This window comes from Scyliorhinus torazame, chromosome 8, assembly GCF_047496885.1.
Source record: "Scyliorhinus torazame isolate Kashiwa2021f chromosome 8, sScyTor2.1, whole genome shotgun sequence".
In the NCBI taxonomy this organism is placed as follows: domain Eukaryota; kingdom Metazoa; phylum Chordata; class Chondrichthyes; order Carcharhiniformes; family Scyliorhinidae; genus Scyliorhinus; species Scyliorhinus torazame.
In genome coordinates, this window is record NC_092714.1 from 78,088,586 (window position 1) to 78,109,493 (window position 20,908).

At 48.2% G+C, this 20,908-nt stretch overlaps 1 protein-coding gene across 2 annotated transcripts in view; it reads right to left on the reverse strand.

Annotated features, from left to right (window-relative positions):
* The window catches only part of usp9 (ubiquitin specific peptidase 9), a 442,510-nt gene that overhangs the window by 312,955 nt on the left and 108,647 nt on the right, over nucleotides 1–20,908 (reverse strand). For both annotated transcript variants that reach the window (XM_072513863.1, XM_072513864.1), the window contains exons 3-4: nucleotides 662–807; nucleotides 496–575 (exon numbers count right to left, since the gene is read on the reverse strand). In XM_072513863.1, the coding sequence (XP_072369964.1) occupies nucleotides 496–575; nucleotides 662–807 (226 nt within the window). The remainder of the gene's footprint in view (nucleotides 1–495; nucleotides 576–661; nucleotides 808–20,908) is intronic.

Below are 20,908 nucleotides of genomic sequence, written 5' to 3' on the forward strand. Positions count from 1 at the left end.
CGGAGCATAAAGATGAGTATGGGCCAACAGGGCCATATAGTCTACTTCTGTGCTTCATAGGTCATGCAATTATGTACGAAACAAAACATATGATAGCTTTTGCAAGCCAGGTCAAGAGTGCATGGATATCCTTTTGGGCCAGATAAATGAAAAAATCTCTTAGGAAGGAGATATCTACGTCATGCAATACTTCAAGTAGGAAGGTTTTATTTGAAAATAGATATTATAACTTTCAGCTTCCAAGGAATGTGCATCATTCCAGATCAAGCACCAAAAGGCAGGAACAACAGTTAAATCAAAAAAAACATTGCTTGCAGATGGCACGCAGAATAACATTTCTCCAAAACAAAAATGACTTTGGTTTCTTCTCGCGTGGTTACAACACTCAGGCATATTTTTTCAATGTTTGAAATATCTCAACAAGTCAACCAGTTTGCAATCTAAAATCCAAGTCAGTCATTTTTCCAGTATACATAACACTATTGAAAAACTTACTTTTTTTACTAAGATCTATAGCAGCTTCTAGTAGAACTTCTAATTCACCTTTAGGCAACACTGGAACTACCCAACGTGGTCTAAAGAAAGCAAAAAGGCAAGTTAGAATGACGTACATTAGAGCAAATCAGAAATTTGCTTAATTTTTCAGTCTAGTTGCACTCACCTATTAATCATATCATCCAGCTTTGCCAAATCTGTATGAGGAAATGCCGGCTCCTCCTCCTCGAGTTGAGGAGGAGCATCACCCTGACCTTGCTCATCAGGGGGGCTCACTGGTGAGTTCTCACTTGATGTATTGGGAGAGGAGGTCTGTTGTAAAGGACAAAATAAGCATTCAATGTTTAATCAATATGAGACTTCCGGTTGCGGCTATGCGGAGCTAAGCCGCACATTTCGGCAACTCCCGCGAACACGGACTTTCGGACTCGCTAGAAGAGTCCCAACAGAACATTTTTTACAGCCAACCCGTGGGGAAGTGAGGAGAGAGGTCCCCATCTAACTTGTATGGACCGGACCTGCAGCGAAACGGCCAGAAAAGTGGCATTGGAGCAGCGGGAGAAGAGAGGGAAAATAAGCAAAATGGCGGCGGCCGGGGACAAAGAGGAGATGCAAGAGTTCATCAAGCGCTGCTTCGAGGAGCTGCGTAAAGAGATGGTGGCGCCTATGTTGGCAATAATTGAAGGACTTGGGGCAACCCAGAAAGCCCACGAGGTGAAGATCCAGGGGATCCAGGAAAAAGTGAGTGAGAATGACGACAGGCTCTTGGGCCAGGCGGTGAGAGTGGAGCGGCACGAGGCGCTACACAAGACGTGGGCGGGAAGACTCGAAGACCTGGAGAACAGGTCGAGGAGAAATAATCTGAGGATGCTGGGTCTCCCAGAAGGAGTGGAGGGGGCCGACGCCGCGGCATATGCGGGCACAATGATCGGGGCGCTGGTGGGCGCGGAGGCCCCCCCGAGGTTGCTGGAGCTGGAAGGGGCGCACCGGGCGCTGGCGAGGAAGCCCAAGGCGGGTGAGCCGCCATGGGCGATGGTGGTGAGATTTCACCGGTTTACGGACAGAGACAGGGTCCTGAAATGGGCCAAGAAGGAGCGGAGCAGCAAGTGGGACAATGCAGTGATCAGAATATACCCAGACTGGAGCACGGAGGTCGCTAAGCATAGAGCGGGTTTCAACCGGGCCAAAGCGTTGCTGCATCGGAAAGGAATGTTTGGAATGTTGCAGCCAGCGCGACTGTGGGTTACACATAATGGCCAACACCACTACTTCGAAACGCCCGAAGAGGCGTGGACCTTTATACTGACTGAAAAGTTGGACTCTAATTGAGGGTTTGTGAGGGTGGGGGGGTGTTTGAGGGTTGAAGTATGATGGTTGTTGTAGGGGATCAATCACGCGTAGGGAATGTTATATGGGCTGGGGGAGAGAGACAAGGCCGCGACAGGAGCTGCGCCGGAGGGGGCGGGGCAGGCTTTGGAAAGCGCGGGGTTCTTTTCCCGCGCGCGGGAAGAAAGGCGGGAAGGGGAATGAAGGAACGTATATTGATGGGGAGACTCCCACACGGGGGGGGGGGGGTCAAAGGGATGGTGGGGGAAGCCGGGGTCAGCTGACTTACGGGAGTGGTATGGGGGAGCATAAAAGCTAGACAGGGATCTAACAGGGGGGGGGGGGGTTGCTGCTGCACTGGCCGAAAGGGAATGGGACACAGAAGAGGTGGTCGGGACGGAGGTCCCCCAACAGGGGGACTGGAGGGTGAGTGAGACGCGGACACGGGATTGGCCCAGAAAAGGAGATGGCTAGTCGGCGGGGGTGAGAGCCCCTCCAATCCGGCTCATAACGTGGAATGTGAGGGGCCTGAATGGGCCGGTGAAGAGGGCTTGAGTGTTCGCGCACTTAAAGGGACTGAAGGCAGACGTGGCTATGCTCCAAGAGACACACCTGAAGGTGGCAGACCAGGTTAGGTTAAGAAGGGGATGGGTAGGACAAGTATTTCACTCGGGACAGGACGCGAGAAATAGAGGGGTGGCAATTCTGGTGGGAAAGCATGTGTCATTTGAGGCCAAGACTATCGTAGTGGATAATGGAGGGAGATATGTGATGGTGAGTGGTAGGTTGCAAGGGACGTGGGTGGTGTTGGTAAATGTATACGCCCCGAACTGGGATGCTGGATTCATGAAGCGCATGTTGGGGCGCATTCCGGACCTGGAGGTAGGAGGACTGATGGGGGACTTCAATACAGTGCTGGACCCAGCACTGGACCGCTCCAGATCAAGGACGGGAAAGAGGCCGGCGGCGGCCAAGGTGCTCAGGGGGTTTATGGATCAGATGGGGGGAGTGGACCAATGGAGGTTTGCAAGGCCGCAGGCCAGGGAATTTTCTTTCTTTTCCCACGTGCACAAGGCCTACTCCCGGATAGATTTCTTTGTTCTGGGCAGGGCGCTCATCCCAAGGGTGGAGGGGACGGAGTATTCGGCCATCGCCGTTTCGGACCATGCCCCGCACTGGGTGGAAATGGGGCTGTGAGAGGAGAGGGACCAACGCCGGCTGTGGCGGCTGGACGTGGGACTGCTGGCAGATGAGGTGGTGTGTGGGAAGGTGAGGGGGTGTATCGAAAGGTACTAGGAGGTCAACGACAACGGGGAGGTGCAGGTGGGGGTGGTATGGGAGGCGTTGAAGGCGGTGATCAGGGGAGAGCTAATCTCCATCAGGGCTCATAGGGAGAAGGCAGAGGGTATGGAAAGGGAGAGGTTAGTGGGGGAGATTTTGCGAGTGGACAGGAGATACGCAGAGGCCCCGGAGGAAAGATTACTTGGGGAAAGGCGACGGCTCCAGACGGAGTTTGACCTGTTGACCACGGGGAAGGTGGAGGCACAGTGAAGGAAGGCGCAAGGGGCGACCTATGAGTACGGGGAAAAGGCCAGTCGGATGCTGGCACACCAGCTCCGTAAGAGGACGGCAGCGAGGGAAATAGGAGGAATCAAAGATGGAAGGGGAGCCACGCTTCAGAGTGCAACGAAAATAAACAAGATATTCAAGGCCTTCTATGAAGAGCTGTACAGATCCCAGCCCCCAGGGGGGGGAAAGAGGGGATGAGACGATTCCTAGACCAACTGTGGTTCCAGAGGGTGGAGGAGCAAGAGGCGGCTGGTTTGGGGGCACCAATCGGGTTGGAGGAGCGGAGTAAGGGTTTGGGGAGTATGCAGGCGGGGAAGGCCCCGGGGCCGGACGGGTTCCCGGTGGAGTTCTATAGAAAGTATGTGGACCTGTTGGCCCCGCTACTAGTGAGGACCTTTAACGAGGCAAGAGAGGAGGGAACCCTGCCCCCGACAATGTCGGAGGCGACAATTTCCTTGATTCTGAAGCGAGACAAGGACCCACTGCAATGTGGATCGTACAGGCCGATTTCGCTCCTCAATGTGGACGCTAAGTTATTGGCAAAAGTGCTCGCCACGAGGATTGAGGACTGTATCCCGGGGTTGATTCATGAGGACCAGACGGGATTCGTAAAGGGCAGGCAATTAAATACTAATGTGCGGCGGCTCTTAAACGTGATAATGATGACATCGGAGGGGGGAGAGGCGGAGATAGTGGCAGCTATGGACGCAGAAAAGGCCTTTGACCGATTAGAGTGGGAGTACCTCTGGGAGGTGTTGCGTAGGTTTGGGTTCGGGGGAGGGTTTATTAGCTGGGTTAAGCTCCTTTACAGCGCACCGGTGGCGAGTGTGCTGACGAACCGGCGGCGGTTGGAGTACTTTCGGCTGCACCGAGGAACGAGGCAGGGGTGCCCCCTGTCCCCCCCTGTTGTTTGCATTGGCGATCGAACCCTTGGCAATATCACTGAGGGAGTCTAATAAATGGAGGGGGGTAGTCCGCGGGGGAGAAGAGCATCGGGTGTCGCTATACGCGGACGACCTGCTGCTGTACGCGGCGGACCCAATGGAGGGGATGGTGGAGGTCATGCAGACTTTGAGGGAGTTTGGGGAGTTCTCGGGCTATAAGCTCAATGTAGGGAAGAGTGAGCTTTTTGTATTACAGGCAGGGGACCAAGAAAGAGGAATAGGGGACCTACCGCTGAGGAGGGCGGTGGGGAGTTTTCGGTATCTGGGGATCCAGATAGCCAGGAGTTGGGGGCCCTACACAAATTGAATCTGACGAGGTTGGTGGACCAAATGGAGGTGGACTTCAAAAGATGGGACATGTTGCCGCTCTCGTTGGCGGGTAGAGTGCAGTCGGTAAAAATGGTGGTCCTTCCGAGGTTTTTGTTTGTGTTTCAGTGCCTTCCCATCGTGATCACCAAGGGCTTTTTCAAGAGAGTAGGTAGGAGAATTATGGGGTTTGTGTGGGCGAATAAGACCCCGAGGGTAAGGAGAGGGTTCCTGGAACGCAGTAGGGACCGAGGAGGGTTGGCGTTACCAAACCTAGGGATCTACTACTGGGCAGCAAATGTGGCGATGATCCGCAAGTGGGTTATGGAGGGAGAGGGGGCGGCATGGAAGAGGATGGAGATGCCGTCCTGTAAAGGAACGAGCTTGGGGGCGTTGGTGACGGCACCGCTGCCGTTCTCGCCATCGAAGTATACCACGAGCCCGGTGGTGGCGGCAACGTTAAGGATCTGGGGCCAGTGGAGACGGCACAGGGGTGCAGTGGGGCCTCGGTGTGGTCCCCGATCAGGGGTAACCATCGGTTTGTCCCGGGGAAGATGGACGGGGGGTTCCAGGGCTGGCATCGGGCGGGGATTAGAAGAATGGGGGGCCTGTTCATTGACAGGAAATTTGCGAGCCTAGGGGCACTGGAGGAGAAGTTTGAGTTACCCCCGGGAAATGCATTTAGATATATGCAGGTGAGGGCTTTTGTGAGGCGACAGGTCAGGGAATTCCCGTTGCTTCTGGCACAAGAAATTCAAGACAGGGTGATATCGGGTGTATGGGTCGGGGAGGTCAAGGTTTCGGCAATACACCAAGAGATGAAGAGGGGGGAGCCCTAGCAGAAGAGTTGAAGGGTAAATGGGAGGAGGAGCTGGGGGAGGAGATCGAGGAAGGTTTGTGGGCTGATGCCCTGGGTAGGGTCAATTCCTCCTCATGTGCCAGGATCAGCCTGATACAATAAAGGGGTTGACAGAGCGCACTTGACGGGGGCGAGGTTGAGTAGGTTCTTTGGGGTAGAGGACAGATGTGGAAGGTGTTCAGGTAGTCCGGCAAACCATGTCCATATGTTTTGGTCATGCCCGGCACTGGAGGGGTTCTGGAGAGGAGTGGCGGGAACAATATCTCAGGTGGTGAAAGTCCGGGTCAAGCCAAGCTGGGGGCTAGCAATATTCGGAGTAGTGGATGAGCCGGGAGTGCAGGAGGCGAAAGAGGCCGGAATTCTGGCCTTTGCGTCCCTAGTAGCCCGGCGAAGAATCTTGCTATTGTGGAAGGAGGCGAAGCCCCCTAGCCTGGAGGCCTGAATAAACGACATGGCTGGGTTCATAAAGCTGGAGAGGATTAAGTTTGCCTTGAGGGTCTGCGCAGGGGTTCTACAGGCGGTGGCAACCGTTCCTAGACTAACTCGCGGAGTGTTAGAGGAAGGTCGGTCAGCAGCAGCAGCAACCAGGGGGGGGACACGAGAGATTGCTTGAGGGGATGGATGAGCAGGAGATAACATGAAGGGTGGGGGAAACTGGCACGTGTGGGCGAGAGCCAGTGTATAAACCTATGTAAATATACCATTTTGCCATGTATATATCTTGGTCAGTGCAATTTTGTGTTATTTTGTTACCGGGGGGGGGGGGGGGGTTATTGTTTGTAAGGGGGAAAAATTGTGTTGTTAAAAAACTTTAATATATATATATATATATTTTAAATGTTTAATCAATATTGTTTTATTGCAATCCATAAACTATGGCCTGTGCTGAACCGATTTCCCATCAGGTGTTTAAATTAAGGATCAAATCCATATTTAAAAATTTGCTCCAAGAGATGACCCAGTCAAATAAGTTCATCTTTCCTACACATGCTTATTTGTTCGCTACCTCCGTTTCAAGTAAAGCTCTATTTGTTTCAATGATTGGGGTGCTTATATTTTACAGTACATTAGGATTGCAACAGGATTTAGAGGCAGAAAATGACTATTAACATGATCAACATTGCTGGACTAAGACCTTCTGACTATCTAACTGATGCTCAGTATACCAACAAGATTCTAGAACAGTTCTGTTAAATTTTCTTAACGAATAGCACGCCCATAAAAAGGTTTGATATTGCCATTTATTTTTAAAAAGTCATAGCACTAACTATAATTCAACTTCTATGCCATAAATTTCAATGCAGAAGCAACATTTAGTGACAGCTTTAGCTCAGCGGCAGCACGCGTCTCAAGTCAGGTTCACATCCCACTCGAGAATTGAGCACAAAAACTACTTGGTGCAGTACTGAAAGAGTGCTACACTGTCAAAACTGCCACCTTTTGAATGACGCACCTGTTTTTGGTGGATATAAAACTATTTGAAGACGTGCAGGGCCATAGGCCTCTGTGCCTCGGCAAGCATTTATCCGTCAAACAACAGCACAAAAAAAATGATTCTCTCTAATGTTTTGAGACCTTACCATGCGCAAATTGTCTGGTATGTCACCTATGTCACAACAGCAAATACACCTCACTGGCTGCAAAGCAATTTGGGCAGTCATGAGGTTGTAAAAGATGCATATAATTATAAAGTCTTCCTTAGTAGCCTGGTTAAAAGAATTTTAATGTGCCTCAAATCACTTCACTGAATCAATCCCTCAGCACATTTTCAGAATAGGACTAAATCCAGAATACAGTTTTGGAGCCCATGGGATTGAAGGGTGGACACAAAATTGTTGAGACACAGAAAACAGACAGTAATTCCGAATAGTTGTTTCACTGACTGGAGGGAAGCATGCAGTGCTTTTTGATATACATTGACAAGGGCCCGAATTCTCCGCTCATTGCGTTGCACTTCTCCTGTCGGCAGCACACCCGCACCTGCGGGTTTCCCAGCGGCATGGGATGGTTACAATGGGAAATCCCATTGACAAGCAGTGAGAAGATAGAATCCCGCCACCAGTGAACAATACACGGCTGAGAAACATGTGCCAAGGAGCGGTGAACCCAGCCCATCCGCTTGGGTATAGGTGAATAAATTCAAAGTTGGAAGATAGCAAAACTTGAAAATATGAACAGTGAAGGAGAGTTGTACTGGGTAGGCACTTAAGTATAAAAATTGCAAAACAAAATTCAGCCCTCTTTAGAACGTGAAACCTTTCCAATTTACTAGATGTCACACTACTTACTACAGTGCATTGTATTGTGATTTTCCAACTTGTGACACAATAAATGGCCTCCAGCATCTTGTTGGCAATACCAGAGTAAGATAATGTGCTTTTATTCTTCGAAAACTACCGTATCATGCTACAGGAGATATTCAAAAACTTCTAATAAGAACAAAGGTAATTTAGAAATACTGTAGCCAATTGGAAATACAAAGTTTGGGGGAATTTCTTGCCTTTTGGCACTTTTTAAACAGAACTTAGGAAACTCAACCATTTGTATGCTTCAATCGCAGCTCCAAAATATTATTTTATCCAAGTCTCAAAGTATAACCCAATAACAAAACAGTAACATCTCCATTCCCTGTAACAGCCTTGCCAACATCCTCTTCAAATGACATAGACTAGTCGGAAATGACTAGTCGGAAATTCTCAGCTTGTAGCTCTGCTAGCCAAAGATTTCACAAATATATTTTAGTTATGACCATTATATGCAGGAGCAGTGTTTTGATAGTAATCTAGGTTCAAAACAGCTCCAGAGGTTAAAAGGAATTCAATGTGCATTTCAAAAATGTATTTTTTTTTTTATAAACAGACTTTAGTGAATAATTTAAAGCTTGTTGGAGAGAAAACGATCCAAACCCTGACTTCAGGGGGATGTAGAAAGACTGGTGAAATTGGTAGTCATGTGGCAAATGAAATTTTTTGAAGTATAAAGTGCTGTTTTTGGAAGGGAAAATAAGCCACCAACTTAAATGATGCAATTTTAGAAAGATTGTACGAACACAGATCCTTGGAAGTATGCATACAACGATCCAAAGATGAGAATGACCCAAGACAAAAAAGGTCTGAAAACATTTTGTGACTGGGAATAATGTCATTTTAGCACTTATGATCTGTACTGAAATGCAAATACTTCTGTACGGTACTTCAATGCATAGAATTATTGGACAGACGTTTCCCCATGGCTTACATTCTATTTACCAATTTTTTTTTCCCAATTAAGGAGCAATTTAGTGTTGCCAATCCACCTAACCTGCACATCTTTGGGCTGTGGGGGGTGAAACCCTCGCATACACGGGGAAAATGTACGAACTCCACACATGCAGTGACCCGGGGCCATTTTCAAACGAGGGTCCTTTGCACCGTATGCAGCAGTGTTAACTATTGAGCCACCTTGCCGCCCAGATTTGTTTTGTCATGTGTACCGAAGTACAGTGAAAAGTATGTTCTGCGTACAGTCCAGACAGATCATTCCACACATTGAAAAAAAGCATAGGACATACATAAATACACATTGTAAAGACATAGACACAGATGAGCAATGTGAGTGCAGTACAACTCAGTAAAGATGTGTGAAGTGATCAGATCTGTCCATAAGAGAGTCATTCAGGAGGCTGGTAACAACGGGGAAGGAACGGTCTTTGACTCTGTTAGCGTGTGTTCTCAGACTTTTGTATCTCCTGCCCGATGGAAGTTGGAAGAGTGCACAACCCGGGTGGGAGGGGTCTTTGGTTATGCTGCTCGCTTTCCCAAGGCAGCGGGATGTAGATGGAAGAAAGGGGGGTTCACACGATGGATGAGGCTGTGTTCACGACTCTGTAGTTTCTTACGATCATGGCCCAAAGCAGTTGTCATACCAGGCTGTGACGCAGCCAGATAGGATGCTTTGGTAAGAGTCAATGTGGACATGCAGAATTCCCTTAGCTTACTGACGAAGTAGAGGCGCTGTTTGCTTTTAGTTGTAGCGTTGACATGGGTGGACCAGGACAGATTATTGATGTGCACACCCACAAATTTGAAGCTGTCAACCATCTCCACCTTGGCACCATTAATGCAGACAGGAGTGTATACAATACTTTGCTTCCTGAAGTCAATGACCAGCTCTTTAGTTTTGCTGGCATTGAAGGAGAGATTGTTGTTGTTACACCACTCTACTAGGTTCCCTATCTCCCTTCTATACTCTCACTCTTCGTTGTTCGAGATCCGACCCACTGCGGTCATGTCATCAGCAAACTTGTAGATGGAATTGGAGCCAGATTTTGCCCCACACCCACGTCTGTACAGGGAGTATTGCAGGGGGCGAAGTACACAGGCCCCGGTATTGAGGATTAACATGGAGGTGGTGTTGTTTAACCTTACTGATTGTGGTCTATGGGTCAGGAAGTCGAGGATCTAGTTGCAGAAGGAGAAGCCAAGTCCTAGGTTTTGGAGCTTTGATACGAGCTTGGCTGGGATTATGGTGTTGAAGGCAGAGTTGCAGTCAATGAACAGGAGTCTCACGCAGGAGTCCTTGTTGTAGAAATGCTCCAAGGATGAGCCTAGGGCTATGGATATGGCATCTGCTGTGGACCGGTTGTAGTGGTATGTGAATTGCAGTGGATCAAGGCATTCTGTGAATCTAGAGTTGGTGCGGCTCATGGCCAACCTTTCGACGCACTTCATAATGATCGATGTCAAGGCCACCGGACTGTAGTCGTTGAGGCATGTTGCCTGGTTCTTCTTTGGCACCGGTATGATGGTGGTCTTCTTGAAGGTGGGAACCTAGGAACGGAGTAGTGAGAGGTTGAGATGTCCGCAAACACAACTGCCAGTTGGTCTGCGCAGGATCAATACACAACCAGGGACCCCGTCAGGACCCGTCGCATTCGGAGGGTTCACTTTCAAGTAGGTCAGTCTGACTTCGGAAGCTATGATAGTAGGTATGGGTCAGAGACTGCTGGAGCAGTTGATGACGGTTTGATGGTTTCCCGCTTCCTGGAACCTTGGCGAGTTACGTGCATTTTGTCGATGGTACACATGGCTGCCACTGCTCGGTGGTGGAGGGTTTGAAAGTTTGTGGGAGGGGGAAACAATCAAGTGGGCTGCTTTGTTCTGTATGGTCCCAAACTTCTGGAGTGTTGTTGTGAGCTGCACTCATCCAGGCCAGTGGAGAGGCATTTGGGGGTCAGTTGGTGAGTTACTCACCATAGGATTCCCAGCCCTTCCCTGGTACAAAGAACAAAGAAATGTACAGCACAGGAACAGGCCCTTCGGCCTTCCAAGCCCGTGCCGACCATGCTGCCCGACTAAACTACAATCTTCTACACTTCCTGGGTCCGTATCCCTCTATTCCCATCCTATTCATGTATTTGTCAAGATGCCCCATAAATGTCACTATCGTCCCTGCTTCCACCACCTCCTCCGGTAGCGAGTTTCAGGCACCCACTACCCTCTGCGTAAAAAACTTGCCTCGTACATCTACTCTAAACCTTGCCCCTCTCACCTTAAACCTATGCCCCCTAGTAATTGACCTCTCTACCCCGGGGAAAAGCCTCTGACTATCCAAAAGCCTGACTAGCCACAGTCCAGTTCGGTTTCTGATCAATGTAACCCCCAGGATGTTGATTGACAGGCCATTGAATGTCAAGCGGCAATGGTTAGAACCTCTCTTGTAGGAGATGGTCATTGCCTCGCCTGGCACTGTGTTGCATGAAAGTAACTTGCTTCTCGTCAGCCCAAGTCTGGATAGGTCTTGCTGCATTTGGATATGAACTGCTCCATTAACTGAAGCCGTAAAGTGTTGAACATTGTGCAGTCATCCGCAAACATTCGCACTCTTCTGTCCTTATGATGGAACAGAGGTCATTGATGAAGCAGCTGAAGATGGTTGGGCCTAAGACACTACCCTGAGGAACTCCTTCAGTGTTGTCTTGGAGCTGAGATGATTGACTTCCAACCACCACAACCATCTTCCTTTGTGCTAGGTATGAATCCAACTAGTTGAGAGTTTTCCCTCCAATTCCCATTGACTCCAGTTTAACGAGGATTACTTCACGCCATACTCCATCAAATGCTGTCTTAATGTCAAGGACAGTCACTCGCGTCACCTCGTGCATTCAGCTCTTTTGTTCGTGTTTGAACAAAGGCTGAAATGAGGTCAGGAGCTGAGTGACCCTGGTGGAACGCAAACTGAATGTCCATGAGCAGGTTCTTACTTACTAAGTGCCGCTTGATAGCGCTGTTGATGACTCTTTCCATCACATTGCTGATATTGTAGAGTAGATTGTTGGGGCGATAATTGGCTGGGTTGGATTCGTCCTGTTTCTTGTGTGCAGAACACATCTGGGCAATTTTCCACATTGCCAGCTGGATGCCAGTGTTGTAGCTGTACTGGAACAGCTTGGCTAGGTAGGTATGCGGCAAGTTCAGGAGCACAAGTCTTTAGTACTATTGAAGGCCTACCTTGGCAGTACCCATTACCTTCAGCCGTTTCTTGATATCACATGGGAGTGAATCATATTGGCTGAAGATTGACATCTATGATGCTGGGGACCTCCTGAGCAGACTGAGATGGAGCATCCATTCGGTACTTCTGGCTGAAGAATGTTATGAATGCTTCAGCCTAGTCTTTTGCACAGGTGTGCTGGGATCCTCCATCATGGAGGATGGGGATATTTGCGGAATCTCCTCATCCAGTGAGTAGTTTAATTGTCCACCACCATTCACGGTGGGATGTGGCAGGACTACAGAGCTTAGATCTGATGTGTTTGTTGTGGAATCGCTTAGCTCTATTACTTGCTGCTTTTGCTGTTTGCCACATAAGTAGTCCTACGTTATAGTGTCACCAGGCTGATACCTCATTTTTCGGTATGCCTGATGTTGCACCTGGCATGCTCTCCTGCACTCTTCATTAACCAGGGTTGATCCCCTGGCTTGGCAGTAATGGTAGAATGAGGGATATGCCAGGCTATGAGGTTGCAGATTGTGGTTGAATACAATTCTGCTGATGGCCCACAGCGCCTCATGGATGCCCAGTCTTGAGTTGCTCTATCTGTTTGAAGTCTTATCCCATTCAGCACAGTGGTAGTGCCACACAACCGATGGAGGGTATCCTCATTGTGAAGACGGGGCTTTATCTCCTCAAGGACTGTGCGGTGGTCACTTGTACCAATACTGTCGTGGACAAATGCATCTGCAGCAGGCAGGTTGGTGAGGATGAGGGCAAGTATGTTTTTCCTTCACCACCTGCTGCAGTCCCAGTCTAGCAACTATGTCCTTTAGGACCCGGCTAGCTTAGTCTGTGATAGTACTACTGAGCCACTCTTGGTGGTGGACATTGAAGTCCTCCTCCCAGAGTATATTCTGCACCCTTGCCACCCTCAATGCTTCCTCCAAGTGGTGTTCACCATGGAGGAGCACTGATTCATCAGCTGATGCAGGCCGGTACATAGTAATCAGCAGGAGATTTCCGTGCCCATGTTTAACATGAAAGTCATACGACTTCATGGGGCCCAGAGGCGATGTTGAGAACTCCCAGAGCAACTCCCTCACAACTGTATACTGCTGTGCCGCTACCTTTGCTGGGTCTGTCCTGATGAGACAGGACACGCGCAGGAATGGAGAGTGGTGTCTGGGACATTGTCTGTAAGGTATGATTCCAAAGGTATGACTACGTCAGGCTGTTGACTAGTCTGTAAGACAGCACTCCCAACTTTGGCACAAGCCCCCAGATGTTAATAACGAGGACTTTGCAGGGTCCACAGGCTGGGTTTGCCATTGTCATTTCCAGTGCCTGGGTTAATGCAGAGTAATCCATCCGGTTTCATTCTTTTTTTGTGGCAGTTGAATACAACTGAGTGGTTTGCTAGGCAATTTCAGAGGGCATTTAAGAGTCAACCACATTGCGGTGGGTCTGGAGTCACATGTAGGTCAGACCAAGGGTTGCAGATTTCCTTCCCTAAAGAGCATTAGTGAACCAGGTGAGTTATGACAGTTTCATGGTCACCATTACTGATTTTTTTCAATACATTTAGAGTATGCAATTGTTTTTTCCCCCCATTTAAGGGATCAATTTAGCATGGGCAATTCACCTATCCTGCACATCCTTTTGGGTTGTGGGGGTGAGACCCATGTAGACACAGGGAATGTGCAAACTCCACAGACAGTGACCCGGGGCCAGGATCGAACCTGGGTCCTCAGTGCCGTCAGACAGCAGTGCTAACCACTGCACCATCATGCCACCCTTGGTCACCAATACTGATAACATTTTTATTAATCAGCTGAATCTATTAATTAATTGAATTGAAAATCCAGCAGCTTCCATGGTGGAATTTAAACTAATGTCTCCAGCACATTAGCCTGGGCTTTTGGTTTACTCGTACAATGACATGGCCACCAGGCCACTATCTTTCCTAAAAATGATAGTTTCAAATGTTGTGGGTTGTTTTATTTATAATGTTGATTCCTTTGGAATGGTGAGATTGTCTCAGCCGCTGTGGAAGAATTTGTTAAGGCAGTCCAAACAAGAGCCAAATCTTCAGAGCAGATTAATAGATGTGGATTGGCCAGAGGCCTCCTCAGTGAAATGGAAGTTCTTAAGATTTCCTTTTCAAGCTTTGTAATTAGGTGCAACTACGCACAGGAAAGCCTGAAGAGCTGTATGATTAAAACAACATTGAGTTAATACAGTTTGATAAGATCATAAGACCTAGGAGCAGAATTAGGCCACTCGGCCCATTGAGTCTGCTCCGCCATTCAATCATGGCTGATATTTTTCTCATCCCCATTCTCCTGCCTTCTCCCCATAACCCCTGATCCCCTTATTAATCAAGAACCTATCTATCTCGGTCTTAAAGACACTGTGACTTGACCTCCACAGATTCACCACCCTCTGGCTGAAGAAATTCCTCCTCATCTCTGTTGTAAAGGATCATCCCTTTAGTCGGAGATTGTGTTCTCTGTTTCTAGTTTGTCCTACAAGTGGAAACATCCTCTCCACGTCCACTCTATCCAGGCCTCGCAATATCTTGTAAGTTTCAATAAGATTCCCCCCTCATCCTTCTAAACTTCAACGAGTAAGACCCAGAGTCCTCAACCATTCCGCATACGAAAAGCTCTTCATTCCAGGGATCATTCTTGTGAACCTCCTCTGGACCCTTTCCAAGGCCAGCACATCCTTCCATAGATCCTGTCCACATTGTATTCCATCTGCCACTTCTTTGTCCACTCTCCTAGCCTGTCCAAATCCTTCTGCAGCCCCCCTGCTTCCTCAAACCTACCTGTCCCTCCACAGATCTTTGTATCACCTGGAAATCTGACAACAGTGCCTTCAGTTCCTTCTTCAAGATCATTAATGTATACGGTGAAAAGTTGTGGTCCCAGCACCAATCCGAGGCACAACACTAGTCACCGGCTGCCCTCCTGAAAAAGACCCCTTTATCACCACTCTCCACCTTCTGCCAGTCAGCTGATCCTCTATCCATGCCAGGATCTCACCCGCAACATCATGGGCTCTTAACTTAAGTCTCCTATGCGGCACCTTGTCAAAGTCCTTCTGGAAATCTAAATAAATCACGTGAACTGGTTTTCCTTTGTCTAACTTCCTCGTTATCTCCTCAAAGAACTCTTAACAGATTTGTCAGACATGACTTCCCCTTGACGAAGCTGTGCTGACTCAGTCCTATTTTATCATGCACTTCCAAGTACTCCGATGGAGGTATGCAGTCTACTGAGCGCTCTCTTCACTTGTCAAATGGGAGATTGATAGATTATTGTTAACCAAAGGGCGTTAAGGGACGTACGGTAATACTAAGTATGCGGAGTTGCTTCCCATATCAGCCATGAACTCACTGAATGGTGTAACAGGTTTAAGGAGCTAAAAGGCCAACTCCTACTTCTATCTGTACATCGTGCACAAGAATGATGGCAAAAGGAGCTGAAACTTAAATTAAAGAAATGTATGGTGTGGATCTGGTGCTCTATTTTGGGCTCCAATTGTTTAACCGGATTCATGTTTAGTTTAGTCAGGATAGTCTGGTATGTTACAATCCCAGCTATGTTACTCCTGCACAAGTTAGATCCCAGAGTGGAAGCTGACTTGATCGATCCCAAATGTTTTTTCAGAAATCATGGAATGCAGTTACTGAACAGATTCACGGGAGTCTCATGAACTTTTAATGAAAGGATAAAGCATTTGAAGAAAAATGAACAATATTACACGAGACAAAGAAGGTTGTAAAGACCTTAATACAAACACAAAATAAGATTCAAATATTTGCTATTCCTTCACCCCATCTATACTTTTGCAGTTACAAATTTGTAAAGGTAACAATTTAGACTATCTTATGCTCAAAAATTCAAAGTATGCGGTACATGTAGACCAATGGGTGAATTATGGTCGGACACCCACATTCTGAAACCCAGTGGCAGATGCCACCAAAGCAGTTTCTATGGATTTCTCATCAAGCCAGACGCTTGTCACACTTGTCCAATAGGTCTCACTGAAACCTAATGCGTGATTTGAATCTCCACGTTCAAAGAACCCACCTTGGCATTCTCTCCCAAATGACACATTCACTAAGATATCTTCCACAAGGACCCACCCCAAGGATTTCTATCTCTCCATTCCCCTGGATTTCAACGTAAAGTCAAGCTTCACCTTCCAAGCACGCACTCCAGACATTCGGACGTAGAACACCACTGATCCAAAGACCCTAAAGTAAAGAGTCACCAACCTTCAGTTGCCTTCTTGGATATCATAGAATTTACAGGACAGGAGGCCATTCGGCCCATCGAGTCTGCACCGGCCCTTGGAAAGAGCACCCCACTTACGCCCACGCCTCCCCGTAACCCTGCAACCCAGTAACCCCACCCAACCTTTTTGTACACTAAGGGCAATTTAGCATGGTCAATCCACCTAGCCTGCACATCTTTGGACTGTGGGAGGAAACTGGAACACCCGGAGGGAGCTATGCAGACACGGGAGAACGAGCAGACTCCGCACAGAGTGACCCAAGCCGGGAATCAAACCTGGGATCCTGGAGCTGTGAAGCAACTGTGCTCACCTTTGTGCTACCATGCCATCCATTCTGGCTTCTCTCAAGCCCACCTTACTCCAGGTCTGCTCTGTCACTTTAATTCAGAGTTTTTTACTCTGCTCTTTACTTTTAACTTCACTGAATAGGACACACGTCAGATTCTCCTTGACTCTCAATGAGACTGTCTTCTTGGGACCTCCTCTTTCTGTCCCAATTCCTGGTTTGAGACCTCCTTCTTTGTTCAGGACATTCTCCCTCCCACCTCCCTTCTCTTGCGCCTTCCAACATTCACTTCAGAATGGGACTCCTCATCAGGTCACCTGACCTTTTCACATTTTCATTCTCTTCCTGGTTTTCTTTCTGCTTCTTCCGCACAAGTGCACGAGAACGGTTTGTAGCTGGAAATATAAAGGAAACAAATTGTGCACATGGACAGGGCCATTTACCATCCTGACGATGGTGAAAATGAACCAACTCCACATATGTGGCCACTCTGAGCCAGTGCACACACAGAACCCAAAGATCTTTTGAAAAATAAAATGAACTGTGTGTGTGCAGCAATTTCCGTGCGGTGCATGCGCAGACACCACCAGGTCCTGCAATCCCCAAACTCTGACCTCTGATTTAAAGTTAAGTTTTGTCCTTTTTCTTCTGGATTGTCACCATTGAGATTGGAAAGAGGGTTTCAGCAACGGATGGGAGTAACTTGACCAGGACAAAACGATCATCAATAATGAGGGCATTTTTGGATCCAATATCCCAATTGTGTCCATGCAGGAACTCCAAGCACTGAACTGGATTTCCTTCTTAGCTCAGCTAACACAGTTGAGCATAGTTCAGTTCTAAAGGCAGATATCGTAAACTGCAAGCTTAAAATGAAGTTTTACATCGAATGTAATGTATTATGAACCTGTAAGTTTCCACAAGTACACTGACAACAGCCAGCTCTAACTCACCATCACCTCTCAATCCTTCCAATGTCACTAAACTTACAGACTGCTTCTTTGACATCCAGTATTGGATGAGCAGAAATTTTCTCCAATTAAATATTAGGAAGACTGAAGCCACCATCATTGGTTCCCTTTACAAACTCCATCACCCCCTGGAAGGCTGAGCAGGCTGTTATGACTAAGATGAGTTTCAAAGCACACATCGGCACCATTACTAAGAAAGCCTACTTTCATCTGTGACATTGTTATTTCCCATCTCTACCTCAGCATTTCCATTGCTGAAACCCTCATCCATGTCTTTGTTACGTTTGATTTGACAATTCGAACACTCTTGGCCAGCCGCCATACATTCTGCCCTCTGTAAACTAGAGGTCATCCAAAAAGTCACCTGTATTCTTAATCACAGTCCTGTTCAGGTGTCACCCCTGTGCTCACTGACAAACAGCAGCTCCCAGTTAAGCTAAACCTACATTTTAAAATTTTCATCCTCGTTTTCAAATCCCTACATAGCTTCTGTCAATGCAATTGTTTACCCCAATTTTCAATGAAGCAGTTATTTTCAACTTTCCTTGTTAGTCAATAAACTAGGCAGATCTGGGCACCACGGTGGCCCAGTGGTTAGCACTGCTGCCTCATGGCACCGAGAACCCGGGATTGATCCCGTTCCCAGGTTACTGTTTGTATGGAGTTTGCACATTCTCCCCGTGTCTGAGTGGGTTTCACCCCCACAAGCCAAAAGATGTGCAGGGTAGGTGAACTGGCCACGCTAAATTGCCCCTTAATTGGAAAAAAAGAATGGATTGCTCTAAATTGTTTTTAAACTGAGCAGATTTGGGAAAAATGAGATAAAGACAAATAGACAAGTCAACGAACCGGCAGCCCCGCCCATGACGCAAAGCATACGACCCCCCCCCCCCCACTGATTCACCCCCCCCCCACCCCCTCCCCAAGCCATCCTCCTGTGCAAACTTTACAATCCCCAACAAACAGAAGAAAAAGCAACCCATCATCCCCCATCAAGAACGAAACAAACCCAAAACAGAACAGAGCAACAGCCCCAAACATAGTGCAAAAGTGGTTCATACAAACCAGAAGAAACCATCACTCAGCCCCGCCATTAGCCAGGGAAAAGGTCTAAAAGTCCACCTCGAGTGGGAGCCAGCAAATGTGCCACCACTCACCCCATGGTCACCAATGGAAGTCCGCCATTTGACGTTTTTTTCATAAAATATGTTTTATTCAAAATTTTCAGCCAAACAAAACAATATAAAGGTTTTCCTTTTTACAACAATAAAACAATATAAATAACAGTGGCCGTTTTAACAAATAAATAAATAATATATAAACTAAATGGCAACTGCCATAACAAAAATAATAACTCTCCAAAAAAAAAAAAAATCAAACAATCCATTATACATAACCAAGTACAAATATCTATACAAAAACACTCCCGAGGACCCCCCCCCCCCCAAAGTCGCTGCTGTTACCTTCCCATTTCCTTTATCGTTCTGCGAGGTAGTTAATGAACGGTTGCCACCTCCTGGTGAACCCTTGAGCCGAACCCCTTAGTGCGAACTTTATCCGTTCTAGTTTTATAAACCCTGCCATGTCATTTATCCAGGTCTCCACGCCCGGGGGTTTGGCTTCCTTCCACATAAGCAATATCCTTCGCCGGGCTACTAGGGACGCAAAGGCCAAAACATCAGCCTCTTTCGCCTCCTGCACTCCCGGCTCTTCTGCAACCCCGAATATAGCCGACCCCCAGCCTGGCTCGACCCGGACCCCCACCACCTTCAAAAGCACCTTTGCCACCCCCACCCAGAACCCCTGCAGTGCCGGACATGACCAAAACATGTGGGTATGGTTTGCTGGGCTTCTCGAGCATCTCCCACACCTATCCTCTACACCGAAAAATTTACTGAGCCTTGCTCCGGTCATATGCGCCCTGTGTAAAACCTTGAATTGTATCAGGCTTAGCCTGGCGCACGAGGACGACGAGTTTACCCGACGTTGGGCATCAGCCCACAGGCCCTCCTCAATCTCTTCCCCCAGCTCTTCGTCCCATTTCCCCTTCAGCTCATCCACCATGATCTCCCCCTCGTCCCTCATTTCCCTGTATATATCCAACACCCTACCATCCCCCACCCATGTCCCTGAGATCACTCTATCTTGAATCTCCTGCGTCGAGAGCTGCGGGAATTCCCTCACCTGTTGCCTCGCAAAAGCCCTCAGTTGCATGTACCGAAATGCATTCCCTTGGGGCAACCCATATTTTTCCGTCAGCGCTCCCAGACTCGCAAACGTCCCGTCTATGAACAGATCTCTCAGTTGCACAACCCCAGCTCTCTGCCATGCTCCAAATCCCCCATCCATTCTCCCCGGGACAAACCTATGGTTATTTCTTATCGGGGACCGCACCGAGGCTCCCGTCCTTCCCCTATGTCGTCTCCACTGCCTCCAAATTTTTAGAGTTGCCACCACCACTGGACTTGTGGTGTATTTCTTCGGGGAGAACGGCAACGGCACCGTCACCATTGCTTGTAGGCTGGTTCCTTTGCAGGGCGCCATCTCCAATCTCTTCCACGCCGCTCCCTCCCCTTCTCCCGTCTACTTACACACCATTGAGATATTGGCGGCCCAGTAGTATTCACTTAGGCTCGGTAGTGCCAGCACCCCCCCTATCCCTGCTACGCTGCAAGAACCCCCTCCTCACTCTCGGGGTCTTCCCGGCCCACACAAAACTCATGACACCTTTCTCAATTTTCTTGAAAAAAGCCTTTGTGACCATCACCGGAAGGCACTGAAACACAAAAAGGAATCTCGGGAGGACTACCATTTTGACCGCCTGCACCCTACCCACCAGTGACAGGGGCACCATGTCCCATCTCTTAAAATCCTCCTCCATCTGTTCCACCAATCTTGTTAAATTAAGCCTATGTAAGGTTCCCCAACTCCTGGCTATCTGAATCCCTAAGTACCGGAAATCTCTTGTTACCTTCCTCAGCGGTAAGTCATCTATTCCCCTGCTCTGCTCCCCCAGATGCACCACAAACAACTCACTCTTACCCATATTCAATTTGTACCCCGAAAATTCCCCAAACTCCCTGAGTGTCTGCATTATCTCAGGCATCCCCTCCACTGGGTCCGCAACATACAGCAATAAATAATCTGCATACAAAGATACCCGGTGTTCTTCTCCTCCCCCGAGTACTCCCCTCCACTTCCTGGAGCCCCTCAGTGCCATGGCCAGGGGCTCAATCACCAATGCAAACAGTAACGGAGACAGGGGACACCCCTGCCTCGTCCCTCTATGAAGACAGAAGTAGTCAGACCTCTGTCTGTTCGTGACCACGCTCGCCACCGGGGCCCTATGCACCAGCTGTACCCATCCAATAAA